This window comes from Amblyomma mixtum, chromosome 1 (assembly GCF_055824585.1).
Source record: "Amblyomma mixtum isolate Tamu chromosome 1, ASM5582458v1, whole genome shotgun sequence".
NCBI classification, from domain to species: domain Eukaryota; kingdom Metazoa; phylum Arthropoda; class Arachnida; order Ixodida; family Ixodidae; genus Amblyomma; species Amblyomma mixtum.
In genome coordinates, this window is record NC_143012.1 from 292602253 (window position 1) to 292621955 (window position 19703).

A 19703-nucleotide genomic window follows, 5' to 3' on the forward strand; every position below is an offset into this window, starting at 1 on the left:
TGAGCACTGCCAGCATGCCTAGGAAGACCTGTTACGGCACGCACCAGAGCTCTGGCTCTGCCATCCAAGCGCGCAACGCGCAGGTAGCTTGTTTTTCTCCTTTCGCTGTTTTGCGTCTCTTTACGCAGTGTGTTTTGATACTCCTAAGACTGACTTCTGCCGGCGAGGAGCGGTGTGAGCCTGGGACTCCTAGTTCAGATTAACCATTGTGGATACCGATGTTCAAATTATCAGGAGTTCTCCCTTATTGAAATGCAGAGGGCTGTGCCAGGACCCGCGCGTCAGTTTGAATCCGTTTAAGTTCAAATTAACGAGCTTTTACTACTTTTCTCCCTGGAGAACTAAAAAGTCTCTGCTCACGTTATAACCTGTTCTCTAGGCACAATTAACATGCATCAATGCCATAAATCCAAGTCAAACTTTATTATTCCATGTTTGAAAACCGATTCTTCTTGCCCAGCAGCACCGGAAGATCCTGGAAGCACCAGTAGGACTGAACAGGAGTTGCTAAATGAACTAACTTTTTGTACACCCATGTATTGGTCAGTATCATAGCTCTGCACACAAGCATACATCACCCGACCACTTCTTCACCTCCAAGTGGTTCTTCACTGCTCAGCTCAATGCAGCTAGTTTCAATCAGGGTGTCGCACACCATGAGATTGATAATGCTGTCCACGGCCACGGCCAAGTTGGTGCTCCCAGCCTGCGTGGCCACTGCCACTACTTGTGGCACCATGTCTTCAGCCAGTTCGCCTTCGTGCAGCACCACACACTCTTCTTCTGGTTCCTGGTACCTTTCCTCGGGGTTCTCCAGATCAGGCAACACATATGTGTTTGCACTGTCTCGTGCAGCGAGCTGTGGCACTTGTCTAGCTGGAGTTGATGAGGCACTGGTCCTGAAAAAAAAAAAAACAAACAAGATCGGCAATAATAAGGTCCTTCACGTGAGCTCCAAAAATGCTACAGCTGTGATAAGTTGTTTACATTGCCAGTGACCACTTGCCTAAAGTGGTTATATGGGCTGGTAGGACACTGCCATTTTACTGAGCATGTTTATGCACACTAAGCTAACTTTATGAACATAATATGCCTTTGCATTACGAGTATGGAATGCATCTCCCAGCAAGACAACACGCCAATAACCTCTTTCAACATTCTTCATACGCCCAAAGTGTGCAGGAGTACCACCAGTGGTTCCCATTGACTGCGTATCATGCTGTGGATTAAACTGTGAATAAACGAACAAATTTGTGCTAGCACATCTCAATGCACACCACTTGCCACCATTTTGTACTACTTGCTATACCAAGGCAAGAAGGCAAGGAAAGAGAACAACACAGTCAGTACACTGAAAATCTCACTAGCACTTTTGACAGTACTATGTTTACTTAAAAAAATTTCTGCATTTTTTTAAGCCTCCAAGTTAACAATAGTTAACTGTACTTTGAGATTAAGGCAGATTTTTTTATAGAGGTGCATGAAAAATAGGGTGAAATGAAAGAGAAATAGTCTGCAGTGATGTCATCACACATCATAACAACTTCAAAATTCAGTTGCCCTGGTATGAATGAAAAAAAAAACTGCATAACAAATAAATGAAGATATTTTAAGGAAATTCAACAGTACCAACTAGCCCAGGTACCTATCATCTTTAAAACTAAGGGGAGGAGAGGGCAAAGCACCTACCTATTGAATTGGAAGTAGTGAAATACATGCTTGAGAGACGAGTTTACAGCTGCTTCGAGTGTGGAGAGGAGTGATAAAGCAGCCGTGAAGGGTACTCACGTGGGACGCCTGGGTGCTGCAGGTTGTGCGCACATGAGCACCGCCTTGTGGGCTGCCTGCAGGTGCTTCCGCAGCTTTGTCTTGGAGACACAACCCTTGGAGCAGAGAGGGCAAACCTCCCGGAAGGCACGGCTGTGCTTGAGGACTGTGTGCTCACGCAGAGTACTGGCTTGGCTAAAGCTGGCACCACACTCTCCACAAGCGAACGGGCGCTCACCCGTGTGCGTACGGATGTGTGATGACAGACCCAGCACCGAGACAAAGCTGTTTTGGCATATCTGCAGACAACAAAGCACAGGGTCCTTCATTTTTGTTCTCCACCACTTCGCTCACGGCTGGGTTTAATAGAAGCCTTAGACGTGAGCATAGGAGTAACACACAAAGCATCTGCTTAGCAATGAAACCGGTGACAGAAACAAAGGTGAAAGCTGGTTTGGTTTATGGGGTTTAGCGTCCCAAAGTGACTCAGGCCATGAGGGACGCCATAGTGGAGAACTCTGGATGATTTCAACGATCTGGAATTCATTAACGTGCACTTACATTGCACAGTATATGAGCCTCTAACATTTCGATTCCACTGAAATGTGACTGCCACGGCCGGGATCACACCCAAGTCTTTGGGGTCAGCAGTTGAGCACGATAACCACTGAGCCACCACGGCGGCTAATGATGGAGAAAGTGCTGAGCCTGTTTAGACTTGTACGAAACGCATTACAAGTAATCGATTCCTTGTAATAAATTACTTTTTTTTTTTCAAATTTTGTAATGAATTGATCGCTTTTTGTAAGGTGCAACGTTTTTGGTAAACCAATTATTTTATTCTGTAATTGATTACTAGTAATCTGGTTCTTTTTTTTTTTTGTAAACAAGATTAGGGAACTCAGCGTCAAACAGCGGTACGGAAAGAAATCCCCTCGCATCAGAGCGGCAATGATATAGCTGCGTTGAAGCCGTGCGCATGAGCATGTCCACACATGCCAGCCAGAGCAGCCTGCATTTCGTCAGCCCTGTGTTTCATTCCACACTTCGCATTTCACCAGGACAGCACAGCGGAAAGATGAGTTCAGTGAGCCTGGCCTTTTCCCCCCTCAGGGCATGAACAACAGCGAAGCGCAGTGCTCTGCATAACTACGCAAGCTCCTGGATGTTAAATCAATGCACTTCAATTCCGGTGCGTGCATCAAGACATACTCTTCAGTGTGGCAACTGGTGTGTTCACAAGAAAATGGTAAAAAAATGCTGATGAACATTTCAAAAATTAACTGCATGAAATTTACTAATGTGTGTACTACAAGAAACTATGGATCAAGGAAGCCGCATCAGCTCATTCTCATCTGTGTAATTTGTGCTATGCTGATAAAAGATGGCTGGAAAATAATGTAATAGTATAATCGATTACTTCTCTATAATTATTAAGTTACTTTTCATAGGCACTAACTGACCATCGAAATCAATTCCATTTAAGTTAAAGTAATTGTAATCAGTTATTCGTTTTATGTAATGTGTACAATACTAGTTCCAAAGAAGGCAAACACCTCTGCAAGACTAGCAGAAAAGCATGGCATGGTATCCTGGAACAACAAAAAGAAACTAGAATGCAAACTGGAAACAGTCATTGAAGCTCGAGATCACCAATGATTTTTCACTGGCCCCAAACCTCAACTTCTATGATAGGCAGGATGACAGTTTTGCCCTCTGAGCATTCCTTCATGTCCAGACAAAACAATGGCATGCATTTCAACAAGTTCCCTGCATCAAAATTTCTTAGAAGCTCTTGGCAAGCTCTTAGAAGCTCTTGAAAAACATTATTTAAGTATACAAGGACTTCTTTTACATTAAATTAAATGGTATATTTAGAATTAGCACACAAAAATATGTTACCTAAAATTTTCAGAAATGTGATTCCATAAATAAAAAAATTTTTTTTCTAAGACCAGCCTTCTGCTTTAAGCAGAATTCTGTACCCATCTGAAAAAATTCATAGAAGTTTCAATATAAGATTGCTAAATGCAGCCATCTCGACCGATGTAATAGTCAGGGGGGCTACTTCAGTGAACTGCATCCCACAGAAGCTGGCGCAAAACTGAAAAATTTGTTTACACCACAAAGTGTATTCCATAATCCAGTTTGATTACAGGCTCCACAGACTCCACACAGCACCCGGGAATGTAACCGCGGAGTTCTACAGCCATAAAGCACTCTTGATCTTGTGCAGGAAATGAGCATGAACTATTTGCACTGCGCCATTGCATCATCATCATCACCATCATCATCAGCCTGACTACGCCCACTGCAGGGCAAAGGCCTCTCCCATGTCTCTCCAATTAACCCTGTGCTGTGCCAGTTGCGGCCACCGCATTCCCGCAAACTTCTTAATCTCATCCGCCCACCTAACTTTCTGCCGCCCCATGCTGCGCTTGCCTTCTCTTGGAATCAACTCCGTTGCCCTTAGGGACCAGCGGTTATCTTGCCTTTGCTGGTCCTCATAAAATGTGTATGATAACAGCAAGAGGCAAGTCATAGTTATTTAGTTTTCAACTGTATTTTTAGTGATGGCGACAAATATGGCACTGCCAAAATAAAAGGACTGGCTACCTATGGCTACTCACGACCTTGCTTTTGGCTACTTTGCTGAACTGCTGAATGGCAATACTGGCTCCAATACTCAGTGGCATATCTGTGCAACTGCACTAAATGTGCACCTGAAGAAGTGAAATCGATTAATGGCTCAAACACATTCACACCGAGCAACAGGCTCAAGCGTACATCGGTGGATGAAGCGACAGCATGGTAGGCCAATGCATGGGCCCACGTGCCAATGTTTAACCAGATTTCAAGAAGTCTGACGATTTAAATGAGATGAATGGCGCAGGAGACAACAAGTTGCAGAGCATAGACAGTGAAAATGAACTGTCCAAGATTGAGGAGCACTGACACAGATAAATAAATGTCACTTTACGCTTTTCTATCAATTTTCTACTTTTTGTTTCCATGAACATGATAAGTGGGTGCCTGATAGAACTGGGAAATTAATACAGTACTTTCAATTCAGGATGACGTCTATGGTTTTGCCAAAAAAAAACCAAACTGGGCGAGATTTGACTGCACCAGAGTAGAACTACTCTGCCACAAGTGGAGTAGCTAGCAGGGTCACTCCTTCCATGTCAAGATACAAGGCTTAGCCTGCATAATGTGCATGGCAGACATTCACACGCAAGATTTAAGAACAAAGTAAAATATCAAGAATCACAAAATTCTTAGCAACGCTTGGATCCCTCTGAGACTCACATCGCATGTGAATGACTTTCCGTCTTTGGAACTGTTTCCATGCACAGCCATCTTGTGTGCAGACAGGCTGCTCTGATACTTGAAGCGCAGATGGCACTCATCACAGGCAAGCGTGAATGATCGCCGGTCCCTCTGCCGCACGGGGCCTTTGGAACTTGTGCACGTCATCACCACTGTGCCGTCGGCAGCTGCAACAACAGGCCTGCATTCAATCTCTATGCAGCATGCACACACAAAACTGCACAAAAAAGAACAGCTGCTTCATTACTTGCACAACTGCATAAACGGGGCTTCCAAACGTGCCCACACAAATAATGTGCGTGAGAGCGTCCTATGCTGCTGTCAAAAAAACTTCTTGGAGGCATCGTATGCATGGGCTGTCATTTCATGCCCTCAGGGAGGTCGTTCGAGATGACACATGCATTGCAGAGTGACCTGTGCCTCAATATAGCATATTTTCTTAGGGAGTGCCACCTTTGCAAGTGAATGCAACCAAGACATTCAGGATGCAGGACTCATTCATAGGATCTAAATGTTCTTCAGGTTCTGAACAGCTTCTAAACTGAAACTTATCTTGCGCCTTCAACAGTTAATGGATCTCAACAAGCTGATCACATTACAAAAATTTGAAAAATGCTACTACGCTTTTTCTAAACAGCCATGAACATTTCTGTTTGACTTTAGTTCCTGCAGCAGGCAGTAAACTCTTTTCTTTAAGTCATGGCTCATAATGCCTGGAGCTAAATGTAAGCAGATGGTCTTGTCTCACTTTGGGGAAAAGGAAGGGCATGAGGCAAGATGCTCCACACAAGTGACCACTCACAGCAAGAAGGCTTCCTTTCAGGCTCGAATTGCAACCAGCAGAATGGCACAAACAGGTGGCAAGCAACACTCACTCTCCATCCTGTACTGTTCCTGATGCTTGGAGAGGTAGTGCATAGTTGCAAACACACGCAGGCATGTTTTGCAGCGGCGACTGTTGCGGCTCCTGCGTGCATCATGCGAGTCACTGTGGTGCCTCAGAATGGCCTCACTCTCAAACAGGCGCTGGCAAATGGTGCACTCGTGGCCTCGACCCTCCTGCGCACAAAAAGTCAGCAGCAAGCTGCATGAGTGGAGAAAAAGGACAATCGCTCTCTGTGTTCCACATTAGTACGAGTGCTTCCTAGCAAAAAATATTAAGTAGTGCACAGCCTGCACCATTTTATTTAGACTTCCATCACAACTATGTAATACCCCCTATGTAATACCCTCGTGAAGAGGGCCTTTAGGGGTATCTTGAAATAAAAGAAATAAAAAAAAACTTAGCCTGTTCAGTGCAAACACCTTAGTTAGGCAGCCTTGCAAGATTTATGCAGTTTTCTAATGGATTCGCAGGCAAACCCAGCCCATTTGTAGCACATGCTCAAGTGACACTACAATGACCCTCTATGTTAGGATGGGTTGGGTTGGGTTGGGTCGGGTCGGGTCGGGTCAGGTCAGGTTAGGTTAGGGAGTACCTGGTGCATCTTGAGGTGCACTTCGTAAGACTTGGGGCAGACAAAGCTCCTCGGACAGTGCGGGCACTGTTGGCGGCCAAGTGAGCCATGCCTCAGCCGCTGGTGACGGGTGAGCTCAGCCACCTGGGCAAACTGGCTCGGGCAGAGGGGACACTGGAGCATGCCCCCATGCTTGCGACGCAAGTGGCCCACCATGCTCCGTCGGTTGAATGTCACATAGTCACACTGCTGGCAGTGCTTCTTCAGTGGCTCCAGTGATGCCTGCCAACCAGACGGAAAAGAACCAAGCAGTGAGCACAACAACACCACCGGGCCTCACACGGGACAACATGAACCCAGCGATCAAGTCCAATGCATGAGCGGGGCAGAGTGCGTCAGTGCCAGCAGCTGGAAGCAACAATGCTAGGACAGAGAACAGGGGGTAAGGGACACCACCAAGAAGACCAACTTGCAGCACAGTTGAGGAGCAGGATCAAAACCAGTCTGAAATGCAAAGCAGAATGTGTCACGTCAAGTGAGGGAAACGGTGCTAAAAAAAAGGACGCGACAAAATTACACAGGCACTCATCCTTGTACCAGTGTTGTTTTCCTCATTTAACATCATGCACCAACTAGACCACCAAAATGCACTCTTAGAACAAAGCATCACCCCAACCTTATTAATGACGAATTTCTTCACGCAGCTTCAAAAGTCAGAACTGCCTCCTTTTGTGCCAGCAACAAAATCATGTCACCAGATGACACAGTCAGAAATGGCTTAAATCATAAAAGCAGTATTCAATGCTTGCCTCTTCGGAGAAAAGCCAGTACGGCAAAATTTACTCCCTTCTGCTCATCTTGCAGTACCAGCAGACTGCTAGTCTTTCCATTAACAAGGAACATGAAAGCCAAAAAAACTCATTCACTACCATGCGAGACTGCAGGAAAAGCTAGACCACATTTGCACATCCTCCAGGCAATACACCAACAGTAATCACTTTTATCTGAATAAGCCTGGCAATCCAGCACGTAAATCATTAATCCCTTCTCACCCAGCCCGCACAAAGTGTCAGTGCGTGAAAAAAATTATTTTGGAGTCTAAGGCCAGAGCATATACGTACTGGCCCAGTCCACACAACTGTCGTCATCGTCAGCACCCACTGTAGGACAAAGACCTCTCCCATATCTCTCCAAATAACCCTGACCTGTGCCAGCTGCAACCACCTTATCCCCGCAATCTTCTTAATCTTATCTGCTCAGCTAACTTTCTGCTGTTCCCTGCTACGCTTCCGTTCCCTTGGAATCCAGTCTGTTACCATTAAGGGGTATTGGTTGTCTTGCCTTCGCATTACATGCTCTGCCCAAACCCATTTCTTCCTCTTGATTTCGACTAGGATGTCATTAACCCGTCTTATAAAATAAACGTGGTTAGCTAGTTCTAGAAAACACAGAAAAAGGGGCCTGTCATCGCTACATCAAAAGGGTGCACACTTGAACACTTCCTCGATACCATACAAGGACCCCTGTTGCAAATGTTGCAAGTGCAACATTTACTTGTATTTGAACATGTGAAAGAAACTGCACTACTATTTTTTTTATACCAAAGCCGAGGTTTCCTGTAGCTTGGTGTATCTTTGATCTCTGCTATAACAACGACTTTATAAAAAATAATAATAATAATCCACAGACATGTTTTGGTTCACTCTCCAAATTAAGGATTTATTTTCTTGTTTTGTCTTGGTGCTAAACATTTAGTCAGGCAGCCGTGAAAAGCAATAACTGAAGAAAAAAAAATCTGAAAACCTTTGTTTATGACACCAAGGAGTACTCCATCTAGTGTTTGTTCTCAGTAAAAGCCAATTCTATGGCTCTTCTTGGTACACTGATGTTTGCACAGCAGCAAAATATGTATGCATTCACTGCCGAGGAAAAGAGATTTCAAAATTTTCCCACCACTCAGTTGACTGTGACCATCATTTTGAAGTGAATGGCAGTGCAGCCTAGCCTCTGGAATGCATGCCTCAAAAAAGATGTCACCGCACCGCAGTTCACTTGCGAAATTTACCCATGATGGCGATACATGTATAGTTTGTATTCTGGCCTTTCCTAGCTTATAAAAGCGCTGTTTTCAGTGCAAGTGGCATCTGTCGCTACAATGCGGTAATTAAGGCCAACTTCAGTTCGTCTGCAGTGTTCCTTTAAGCCTCTCAGCAGCAATTAAGAAGCCAGTTCAAAACGCACTCCATAGCTTCATGTAGGAATAAAAGTACAATGAGTTCTCACCCTTTCTTCTTCCGTCAGCTCGTCTAGAAACAAGAAAAGAACAGAGAGTGCTATTTATTGCAGTACTAACAACACTCTGTAGGGGTGTGCGAATATCAAATTTTTCGAATACGAATCGAATACGAATACTTAGCTCCGAATATCGAATCGAATATCGAATAATCAAGGACAGACGCATTTAATCACTACAAAACATTTATTTGGGCGCCCAAGAACATCACAGTTCAACTATCGATGAATAAATGAACACAAAATATGTGTGTGGCTGCACAAAAAGTATCAAAGTCTCGAACATTATTCTTAGAAGAGTGGAAATATCATAGAAGATGGCTAGTACACAGCATTGATTAAGGCTAACTTGCCATCAGCACAAAAGCGCGTTGCTGGGATGACGTAAAAGGTTGTCGTGAAGGAAAACCAGCTGCACCACATGCTCAGGCAGAAGTAGTTCCCTTCTAACTGAAACGACTTCTCCAGCCACAGAAAATGCCCTCTCACTTGGCACTGACCTGGCACGTATTGCGAGGTACTTCGTGCACAGCTCTGACTATACCAGCTTCGCAGGTATAGCACCAAAAAGCTCACCAGCGCAGTCAGCTACGGCATGGCCCTTAGAGGAAGAAAGTATTTTCCTTCCGTGTAGGCGCCGCCATGTTGTTATGTATCTGTCGATAGGGCTTGCGGATCGAAATGAACGCCGGTGCTCACAATGAATATTCGGCTAGATACAAATATTCGCGTCGGGTCGAATATTCGAAACAACACGAATACTTGGATCTCGAATCGAATTCGAATACTAAAATTATAATATTCGAAATATATTCGAAAATTTCGAATATTCGCACACCCTTAACAATCTGTAAATAAACAAGATCCTTTGCATGTCATCACAAGGAAGCCCGGTGCACGGAACAAGATACTTAAGCAAGTAAACAAGAAATAAGCAGGTGTACAATAATAACAATAAATTTGTTGATGTGCTTAGATTAGGCCACACAACACATGAAAAATTCTCTGTCAATGCACACAAGCTCCAACTCACCAACAACGCGTAGGCTGAAAAGAGGTTGGAATGCGTCACACCTAGTAGCACACTGAAATGTGCTTTGACAGTTTTGAGAATGCCCTTCCAATATAACATTAAGTGGGGTGTGTGAATACTGAAAACTTCCAATAAGAATTGAATGGTTCCACCAATGCCTATCAAAAATCCTTCCTGCCATCTGCCACTGAACAGTGGAATGAGCTGCCTGAGACAGTTGTAACTGAGCGCGATTCAAATAAATTCAAAACCCTGCTTTTATCTTATCTTTATCCTTAGCGCACTTACAGTGTAATGCCCGACACTTCTCAGTACCACCTCTGCATGTGTTACATTGCTGAACCCTTGCCTGCAAATCAGTGTTCCCGTTTTCCTCCTCTTGATATAGCGTGATGGCCACAGTGTACCTGTGATTGTTCGCTCTTTCATTTTTTAATGCCCTTTTAACAATTATTTTGCCTTCTTCACTGTTATATTCCATATGTTCCTATTGTTTGTGATTTCGTTTCTTTGCTCCCCCCGCACCCTTCGTTTGTTAGCCTCAGTGATTCGTGGCATCTCGTGTCCCAGTGTTGCTACCATTGGTTCTAGCAACACTGTCTTGTCCTATGACGTCATCACGCTTGTACTTGCGAGTTTGGCCTGTGGTGGCGATACCTGTATTTTGGTTCTTGCCCTTTTCTACGTTACAAGAGCTTTGTTGTCAGTATGAGTGGCGTGTTTGTGATCAGGGGCTGGTATTCTGTCGATACAAGCCAACTTCTATTTCTCCTCAGTGTCCCTTTAAAGGAAAATAAATTATGATGATGATGATATGTCTGTTGGATCTGAAAATTTACCAATATTCGGCAGCGATCAAATACCATGCCGAATTTTATAAATTCGCACGTGGCAAAACCACAATGTCTGCTTTTTAAGTTCTCTTAATAATCTTGAGTTTGAGTTTAAAGTGTCAAGACAACGGTACAGAGATGTCTTGTTTGCTTTCTTCTCCATCATTTATCACATGGACCGATTGCATTTGGACGCTGCTAGGCTGGAGCCTAGTGCGAAGTTCTGCAAGTGGTTTTTTCCCCACTACAAATGTGATGGGAACAAGGTCGATGACCAACAGTTTCAAACAATCACAGCGCAAAAGCGCAGAATTTTTTTTTGTTATCCTTCTATAATGTGTTACGTACTTAACACCTACCCCCCCTGGTACTCATCCTGTCAGAGTGTGAGCTCCACCATCTCGTTTTTGGCCAGCAGTGATATGTGGGAAAGTTCACTAGCAGAATTTCATATGGAATTGTCGAAGGGGGGCAGGGTAGGGGTGTCACCGCCAGGGCAAGCAATTATGTAAAAATCCCGCCTACTGCATGGTGCATTGTAATGCATGCCTCTGGACTAGCGCGTAACAGCAGGCGTGACGACGACTGGGGGGCCCCCACTGCTAGATCAAAAAGTAGCCTTGCCGCATTCTTTAGTTTCTGAGTTTCACTGCCAGCCACCAGGCGATTGTCAGCCGTCATTCTCCAGCCATCCGAATCCAGCTGCACGCCGCTTTCAGACATTGACTGGCACGTCATTGATTTCTTTTCATCTTTAGAAGCAGCCTCGCCATTCCCGCACCAATGTATATTCCCCTCACTTACGTCCATGTTGTTCTTCCAGCATGCCGAAACAGAGTGCTTGTCACAGGATTTTTGCATTCATGCAATGAAGCCTCATCACGAGGCTTCACTGCATTTTCGCATTTTCTCTTTACCTTCAGATAATTCAGACATTTCTTAGAGTCCCTTGAATTCCAAATTACTGAGCTTTTACTGCCAATGTATCAAGTTGTCTTTAGTAGCCCGTCATATGCCGTTCATGGATTTCATTTTGTTACTCATCTTTTATAACCATATTACAGGTTGCAAACTGTTATGCTGTCTAATCAAGTAGTATACATTTTTGTGCACATTGTTTTTTTAAGTATGCTGCCAAGTAAAGCTAGCTTTGCTTATTTCTGTTGCAAAAGTCATAAACTATCTGGAAATAAATAAGGACATTTGCCTATTTACCTTCTTCCAGTACTTTTCTCATACAGAACAGATATTCCGCCTGATATTCGAAGGCATTTTTTTCTTCCTATTTGTATGTGATTCGTATCCGAAAATTTCAACATTCGCACACCCCTAAACATTACAGTGTTCCAAGCCTTTAGATGGCTGCTGGCACGGTTTGAGACTCACTTATGTGCGACAGTGCCAGGTGATAACGGAGTGTGAGGAGGTTCTTGTAGCGTCTGTAACAAAACTTGCAGGAGTGGACCAGGCGTGCACTGTAGTGAGTGTACACTATGTGTCGGCGACATGCGAGGGCATTCTTGAACTTCTTTGGACATTCTGGGCAGTCAACCGAATTGGGGTTGTGTTTTTCATCCCTTTAAAGATAGAAAGAAAAAAAAGAGCAGCACTTGTTTTATCCATTGATGAGTGAAGAAAGTTGGGCGAGTTGGTACTTGTTCATTATTCACAACAGCGCACGAAACACGGACAAAAGAGGGGAGAATCGACAACACAAAGCGCTGTGTTGCTTGTGTTGTCAGCGCTTGTGTTGTCGATTCTCCCCTCTTTTGTCCGTGTTTCGTGCGCTGTTGTGAATAATGTTTTATCCACCACTGTTCCATTTACTAAATGACAAGAAAACATCAAACAAAAACTTATGCAAGGCAGTAATCCGACACAAACCCATGACAGATCTCCTTCAAGCACAAATTATTATCCAAAAAATAAGAAAATGTCAAAATTATCAGATTTTATTGAGGAGCGCACTAAGATTGCAGAAAGAAAATTTCAATCTCGAAATTTCCCGAGCCCTCCACTACGGCGTCTCTCATAGCCTTAGTTGCTTTGGGACGTTAAACCCCATAAACCAAACCAAACCTCCTAGATACTTCATTACGCTGTTTCTTTTGAGACTTCATATATCCACATCATGACTCAAAATTGGTTTCAGGGTCTCATTTATACTGCTTTTCAATTCAATTCAATTTGTTTATTTTCATACAATATACAGAGAAGGCAAAGAAAAAAAGTCCCCTTTACAAGCAACAGCACAGGAACGATCTCTGTGGCGATTATGACATTTTTCTTTCTCTCTCTCTTTTTTCCCCTTTTTTTTACAAGGCAATTTTTCCAACCATACACACACATCAGTAAAGTAAACACACAATGGTAAATCTGCCTAGTTTCCACCAAAAAATATAAATTATTGAGTAGCAGCAGTTTTCACATGAGAACTTCTCAAAACATAAGTACTCCTCATGTAAACAAATCGCATACTTTAAGCTTTTTGAAGCACTCATCCCAGCAAAACGAACAAAAGGTAATTCACACCGATCAGAGCAATACCAGAGCGACTGCGAAATGCGGAGGCATACATATTAAGAACGATTTTTTTTGTGTTCATTTTGCTTGCCCGGCTTGAAATAGTTCTGCACATATAGGCCCTTTATTATACTGCCCACATCTCTACAAATGCCATCAAAACAAAATCCAGCAACACTTGCCTGTGACGTAACACACTGGCAGCAGTTGAGAAGCGCTCAAGGCATTCAAAGCACCGGTAAATGGGAGCTGGCGCGTGAACCTCCAGGAGATGGTCCCTCAGAGAATTCATGTTGTCCAGTGATAGGTCACAAAGGCTGCACGTCTGCGGCTGGTCATCTTCTGAGAGACAATGAACCTGTTGTCCAAGCAAAATGCCCATGGTGCCGATACAGCACGTGACAAGCACAGTTCACTATTCTGATGGCATAATTTCGCCTGCAGATGAGAAGCACCCATAAAAGCCATCTTATTGATATAGCCAGGCAGGCCATTAATACGTAACCTGCCCTTACCTACAAATTCCATCAGGGCTGACGTATACAGAAATAGGCAGGCTTAGAATTGCAGAACTACTTGCCAAAAGGTAAGTAATCCAACCAACTTCTATTCTGCAGTAAGCCACCACAACAACTGCACACAAGTGCCATCTCTGACTGGTACTTTTAGTGCGCAAGCACAAGCACACACTCTGCTGCCACAGAGGACTGCGCTGCGCCTGGATTTCGAACCCATGGCAGTGCCAACAGGTCAGCTTCGCTGGCCAGGGCACAACAGCACTACGCTATCGCTGCAACCGATCAAGCCACGTGTTTAACTGCCACTTTCTCGCGCTGGGCACTGCACGTCTTCATCTTCATCAACTTTCATCCGTGCACAATGGATCCAGAACACACCGCTAACACAGTGCCCACTTATGGTACATTAAGTTGTCTCGAAACTTTATAGTAGTACGCTACCACTAAAGTCTCAAATCACTGACTTCGCAGATCTTTGCCTGAATCCTGGCTTTGAAACCCCAGCCTCGAACCAAAAGCGAAATGAAATGCAATGTGCTAGCGCACATACTTCACATTTGGCCAAGTAAGCTAAATCAGCTGCAATTTTTTTATAGTAAACAATACTGTGCAAGCTATTACACCATATACACAATATACAGTCGAATGCTGATAGTAATTCAAACTCAAAGGAGGCGAAAAATCTGTTCACATTACAAGTAGTTTGAACGAAAGGAAGTGCAGTTTGGAACGAAGGGTTGATGCATTGTACTGCATCACTGCATTATTTTTCTTCACCGGTTGGGGCACGTCAGGTTGCAAGGTTCATTCGAATCACCCACATTACAAACCTTCACGAGTTCAAATTATTGGCCATTTTCTCTCATTGAAATACAAGAGGTTCTGATGGCACAGAAGTGCAGGTTCAAATGAACTGAAATTCACATCGCTAAGATTGGTTTTTCAAGACAGTACCATTGGCATCAATTGCCAGTACTGCACAGCATTACTTCAAATGTCCTATTATACTTGAGCTTTAAAATCAGGGTGATAAGCAAGTTATCTGAAGTGAATTATGTGGCACCTAAAAGGTGCTACATTTAAAGGATCTTTGACAGTAACCAGAAAGAGCTAAAAGAAATGAAAACGTAAGTATAATGTCATCCAGGTCTGCAACTAAGCAACATAAGTACAGTCAAGTCCACTTATAACAATCTTCAAGTGCCATGGAAATACCAATAATTGTTATAACAGGGTTGTGCCGAAAAAAATAAAAGATTGCAAACTTTAGAGAATTTATTGACAGGAAGGACCTGGAGGGATTTGATTGTTCTAATGCCTGTAAAAGCTTGTTAATTCGAACTTCAGGAAACCAAAACAATGTTCACTGATGACCAAAGCACCGCCATCACTGCACCACCAGGAGCTTCGCGCACCTCCACGTCACAGAAATCATTCTTATGGGAAATTCAAGAAGCATGCAGAACTAAGGCTGCGGTGACAGCTGACAAGAGAAAAAAACGGGCGTTGGCTGCATGCACGCGCACTGCACAGACTGATTTGGGGTGTGCGTAGCCAATGCAGCAATGCAGCAGCTCTCCTGACGTGATGACGCCTGCCTCTTTTGCTATCATGGCGTTGCTGCGCCAGCTTAGTCCATTGGTCGGCCCCACACGTGCAAGCTTTTGTGTTGTAAGCATGGTTTTGTTGGTGTGGTTGTAGCATTTCTTTTCTTTTTCTGTAATGGTTGACACTCAATTATCAGATTTAAGTGTTATAACCAATAATGTGCCTTGACAGCATTGCTATAAGCAGTTTATTTTACCATAGAACACATGGCAAAGCTGATGGTGCCATGACTGACCATTGTTATATCCGATATATTGTTATAACCAGTATTGTTATAAGTGGACTTGACTGCATAATGCAATCCAGGTCTGCAACTAAGCATTCAAATATCACCATGTATAACAAGGCACAAGACAGCACTTGGAAAATTTTCTATGCTGCACTATCGCAGTCTGCTACAAAAACGATGGCTCAGCACCAAATAAGTATAGTATGTATGCCTGAACTAGCTGCAAAATCTGTTCTTACGACCTGCTGTTGAGACGTGGACACAGAATTGGGGCGCGCTTCATATTGAAAGAACACTTGATCCTGAGAGTGGCAAGCTTGCTTGAGGTGCTACAAAACAGCACACCTAAGTTGAGAGGCAAGTCTTTCAGTGACATGAATTATTACTCTAACACCTCCGGGCCCAATAAAACCGAGCCAATCTTACACATTGTCCTTCATAAAAGCACACAGACATGGGCTGCCTACCTGGACTCGATGCACAAGCATGTAAGCATGATGGGCGAAACGAGCTTGGCATGTTTGGCAAGTGTTCAGAGTATGTTCCTGGTGATTTTCAGCATAGTGGTCGGTCAGCTGCTCATAATTTTGGGTGCAGAAGTCACAGTGCTCACAGTGTAGCCGGGTCCACCTATTCTTCTTTGGCTGCCGAACCAAAAAAAATAAAGGCCATTTCTGGAGGCTCATTCACTAACAAGGCAACAAAAATATACAAGACAGATACACGCGCATTTTTCTTTGAAGATTAACATGAAGATGACTTAAAATCCCATGCAGAGGATGAAACGAGCTTTATTGCACAAGATGTACTAAAGGTGGTAACAAGAGGTGTTACACTAGGCAAAGGTGCACAATATATTGCACCAGGTTGGTGAAGCCATAATGCTGCTGCAGCATGCGAACTCCCTAGTGAAGACAGCTGTTTGGTTAAAGTCAGCACACAAGTACCTTTCACATAGAATAGCTGTACATCAAGCAATTTTGCAATTTCAGTCTTGAAATTTAAGTATTGTTTTGTCTCTGCACTCTTTTTCTTATCAGTCACCCTTTATATGACACGCTGTTCACACATCATAAAGTAGATACCATAACAAGCACATTCATTTCTGGTCCTCCAAAGAGCCAGAGTTTGAAAGGGTGCACAGCATGCAAGCTGCAGTATAGTGAGCTTGCAAAGTACCATATTTACTCGCATAATAGGTGCACTTTTTTTTTCCTGAAATCCCGGCTCAAAGTTCGAGGTGCGCCTATTACGCGGGGTAAAATTTCCAGAAATTTATCGACTTGCAAAATTGAACATACCGCATAAACATACCCGTATACGGGCCGCACCGTTTTTCCAAAGGAAATATTTAAAAAAAAAAAAGATCCGTGTAAGGGCCGCACCTAAACTTTCCATGACCCACTCAAAAATAGCCTTCGAAATGCACACGTCGTGGCCTCCGCAATCAGTTCTGGCTGCGAGCAACGGGCACTTGATCGCGGAGGCCACACATGCGCACATGAGCTTCCAGGTGCTGCCCACGGATGACGCCCGAGGCCAAGCTTATCATCATCATCAACTTGTTCCTCCGCTGTGAGGTTTCGCTATCCAAATCGGCATCAGCATCACCAGCTCCAGTTTTTTTGTGGCCCGGGATCTGTGGTAGCGTGTCAGTACATCGTAGTTGTGGATTTCGTGTGCTGCTGCCGAACGTTGCTATATTAGCACGATAGGCAAGCACCTTAACAGCTACACAGCTGGGAGTTTGCTCTCGAACATGGCAAGCTTGCGGCAGGCCGGAAATTAGACATGACCGAGAAGTGCGGCAGTTGTGACTGCAGCGTGCAAAAATTTTCATATGCGACTCCTACGCCGAGGTTTTCAGGGGCCTAAGTCGGGAAGGTTTCCAGCTGGAGATGAAGCTTTCCAAACAGACGTTTAAAGTGAGCATCCTTGAAAACTGTGAGCGGCTGTGATGCTGTTTTACGTGCTGTGGGTCCGCAGCAGCTGCGACGGCAGCAACACTATCAGCCAGTTCAGCATACGCTTTGTTAAGCAAGAACTTTGTTAAAATAAAGATGCGAGTGGGGGGAAGCGTTGGCTGATCACAGTGCCAAGTTCGAGGTGCGCCTATTGTGCGTGGATATAAAAAAATCTGATTTTTCGTGACCAAACTGGGGGTGCGCCTATTATGCGAGTAAATATGGCAACTTGCCATGAAACAGTGAAAACACTGGCTTAGTTCAACATAAGAAATATGAAGGGGGTTTCGTGCAACACACTCAGTATTCAAGTCTGCTAAGCTCTGCTATACAAGATTGCTGCTAATCAAAGCCAACATCGAAAAGATGAAACAAGACATAAAAAACAGCTTTTGCTCACAGCCACTAAAGATTTCACAATGTGTGAGCAAGGTTCCCACTCTGGTTTCATCGAAGTCTATGACCATGAGCTGAGTGTAGCCCTGAGGAGGCAGCTATGACAGTTTCTCGTGCCACACGAGCATCAAGCTCGTTCCGACACCAAAGCCCACAAAGCACAAGTCGCACACTTGCCTTTTCGTTTTACTTCATGCCTTTACATCATATTCACAAAGACTGTTGAAAAAATAATACAAATGTTGCCAGATTGAAGTGCAATGCACTAGCGAAGAAAGAAAGACATACCACAATAGGAGCTTTGACATCCTTTTTTTCTGAAAAAGAACCAATGAACAAATAATTAAGACCAGAAATAGCAAGTGACAGGCACAATGAGATTGATTACAAAGTGTTCAGTTCAAAAGGTTCTCAGCGTACTCAAACAAAGGATTTGCAGTACTGGAGCTCTTGCCAGGTTTATATACTGCAAACTAAAAAACATAAAAATTAACAGCTCACAGATCAAGCTGTACTTTACAAAGTAACAGAGTAATATGCACTACACACTGCACTCGTAATTTGACCAAAAACCTGATTGCATAGGTGATCTCCCCACCATCTTCCGTCACAGTAACTTTAACAGTGACATCCGCTACACAACTGAGGTTCCAGCATATCAGTGCTCAACAATCAGAGCATTGTGGGCTCATTTTGGAGCATCGCCCCTCACAGCAGTGCCTATCAGCATGCTACCATACGGGTCAATTCCTTAGGCTGGCCTCTCCAACCATGACTGCACAACTGGGTCAGTAGCAGTGCACCACATGTACACGAGGAACTAAGTCAGAGTGAAGGGTCTCAGCTAGCACAAGGCACATGAAATTGCCACAAGATGCAGATCACGCATCAAAAAGAAAAGAAAAGGTAAGATAGATATGGAAGGGCACAGGGTGTGATAAATATCTGACACGAGTTTCCACAGGGAGGGGTTAAAAGAAACAACGCCACCTGTAGGCGGTAGACGCCAGTGTGTGAAGGAAACCTAAGAGGAGCGCACAGCTGAGAAAGGAGCAGCAAAACTTATAGCTTCCAGTACCTGCAACTCTGCTGTTCACAACTCTTTTGACAAAATCCTTGCTGGAATGTATTTCCTGAGCAATGCCTCACAAACCCCACAGCATAATCATACCACTACAATGAATATGGAAGAGCCATTAATTAAAGTAAAATGCTCAACGGTTCAGGTAATGAAAAAAAAATAACTGGGACCCTTAAGCTCCGCCTTAAGGATATGACGCGATAGCATTAATGAGTTAATGCCTGTATATGCCCAATTGGTCATTCTCAACTTTACAGTCATATATCTCTAGAAGTCCTCACACCCCTTCTTCCACAACGGTTTGGTTTGGTTTATTGGGCTTTAACGTCCCGAAGCAACTCAGGCTATGAGGGACGCCGTAGTGAAAGGCCCCGGAAATTTCGACCACCTGGGGTTCTTTAAAGGGCCCGTGCCCACCCCAGCGCAGCAGACACTCTCTACCTCTCTTTGAGCGAGCCTCCTCTCCTTCCATTCCCTCCTCGAAATTCTTCTCTCCCGCTCCTCGTCGAGTAGGCTCGGCAAGGCAAAATCACCCCTTCCTTCTCCGGTGTAAGCCGGAGGCGTGGTGTCTGTGGAGTGCGTCACAGGGCGACGTCATGGCCCCGCCTTCAATAGAATTCTTTTCTTGGTTTTTGCATTTTCTCCGCACACTGAACGATCGAGAGGCGCGAT

At 44.1% G+C, this 19703-nt stretch overlaps 1 protein-coding gene across 2 annotated transcripts in view; it reads right to left on the reverse strand.

Moving 5' to 3' along the window:
• Window positions 1–408: 408 nt before the first annotated feature.
• The window catches only part of LOC149372042 (uncharacterized), a 32174-nt gene continuing 12879 nt past the window's right edge, over window positions 409–19703 (reverse strand). For both annotated transcript variants that reach the window (XM_089566402.1, XM_089566401.1), the window contains exons 12-21: window positions 18239–18267; window positions 16058–16234; window positions 13418–13593; window positions 12099–12289; window positions 8838–8860; window positions 6576–6836; window positions 5973–6156; window positions 5077–5264; window positions 1789–2066; window positions 409–899 (exon numbers count right to left, since the gene is read on the reverse strand). In XM_089566402.1, coding sequence (XP_089422528.1) covers window positions 575–899; window positions 1789–2066; window positions 5077–5264; window positions 5973–6156; window positions 6576–6836; window positions 8838–8860; window positions 12099–12289; window positions 13418–13593; window positions 16058–16234; window positions 18239–18267 — 1832 coding nt within the window. In that variant the 3' untranslated portion in view covers window positions 409–574. The remainder of the gene's footprint in view (window positions 900–1788; window positions 2067–5076; window positions 5265–5972; window positions 6157–6575; window positions 6837–8837; window positions 8861–12098; window positions 12290–13417; window positions 13594–16057; window positions 16235–18238; window positions 18268–19703) is intronic.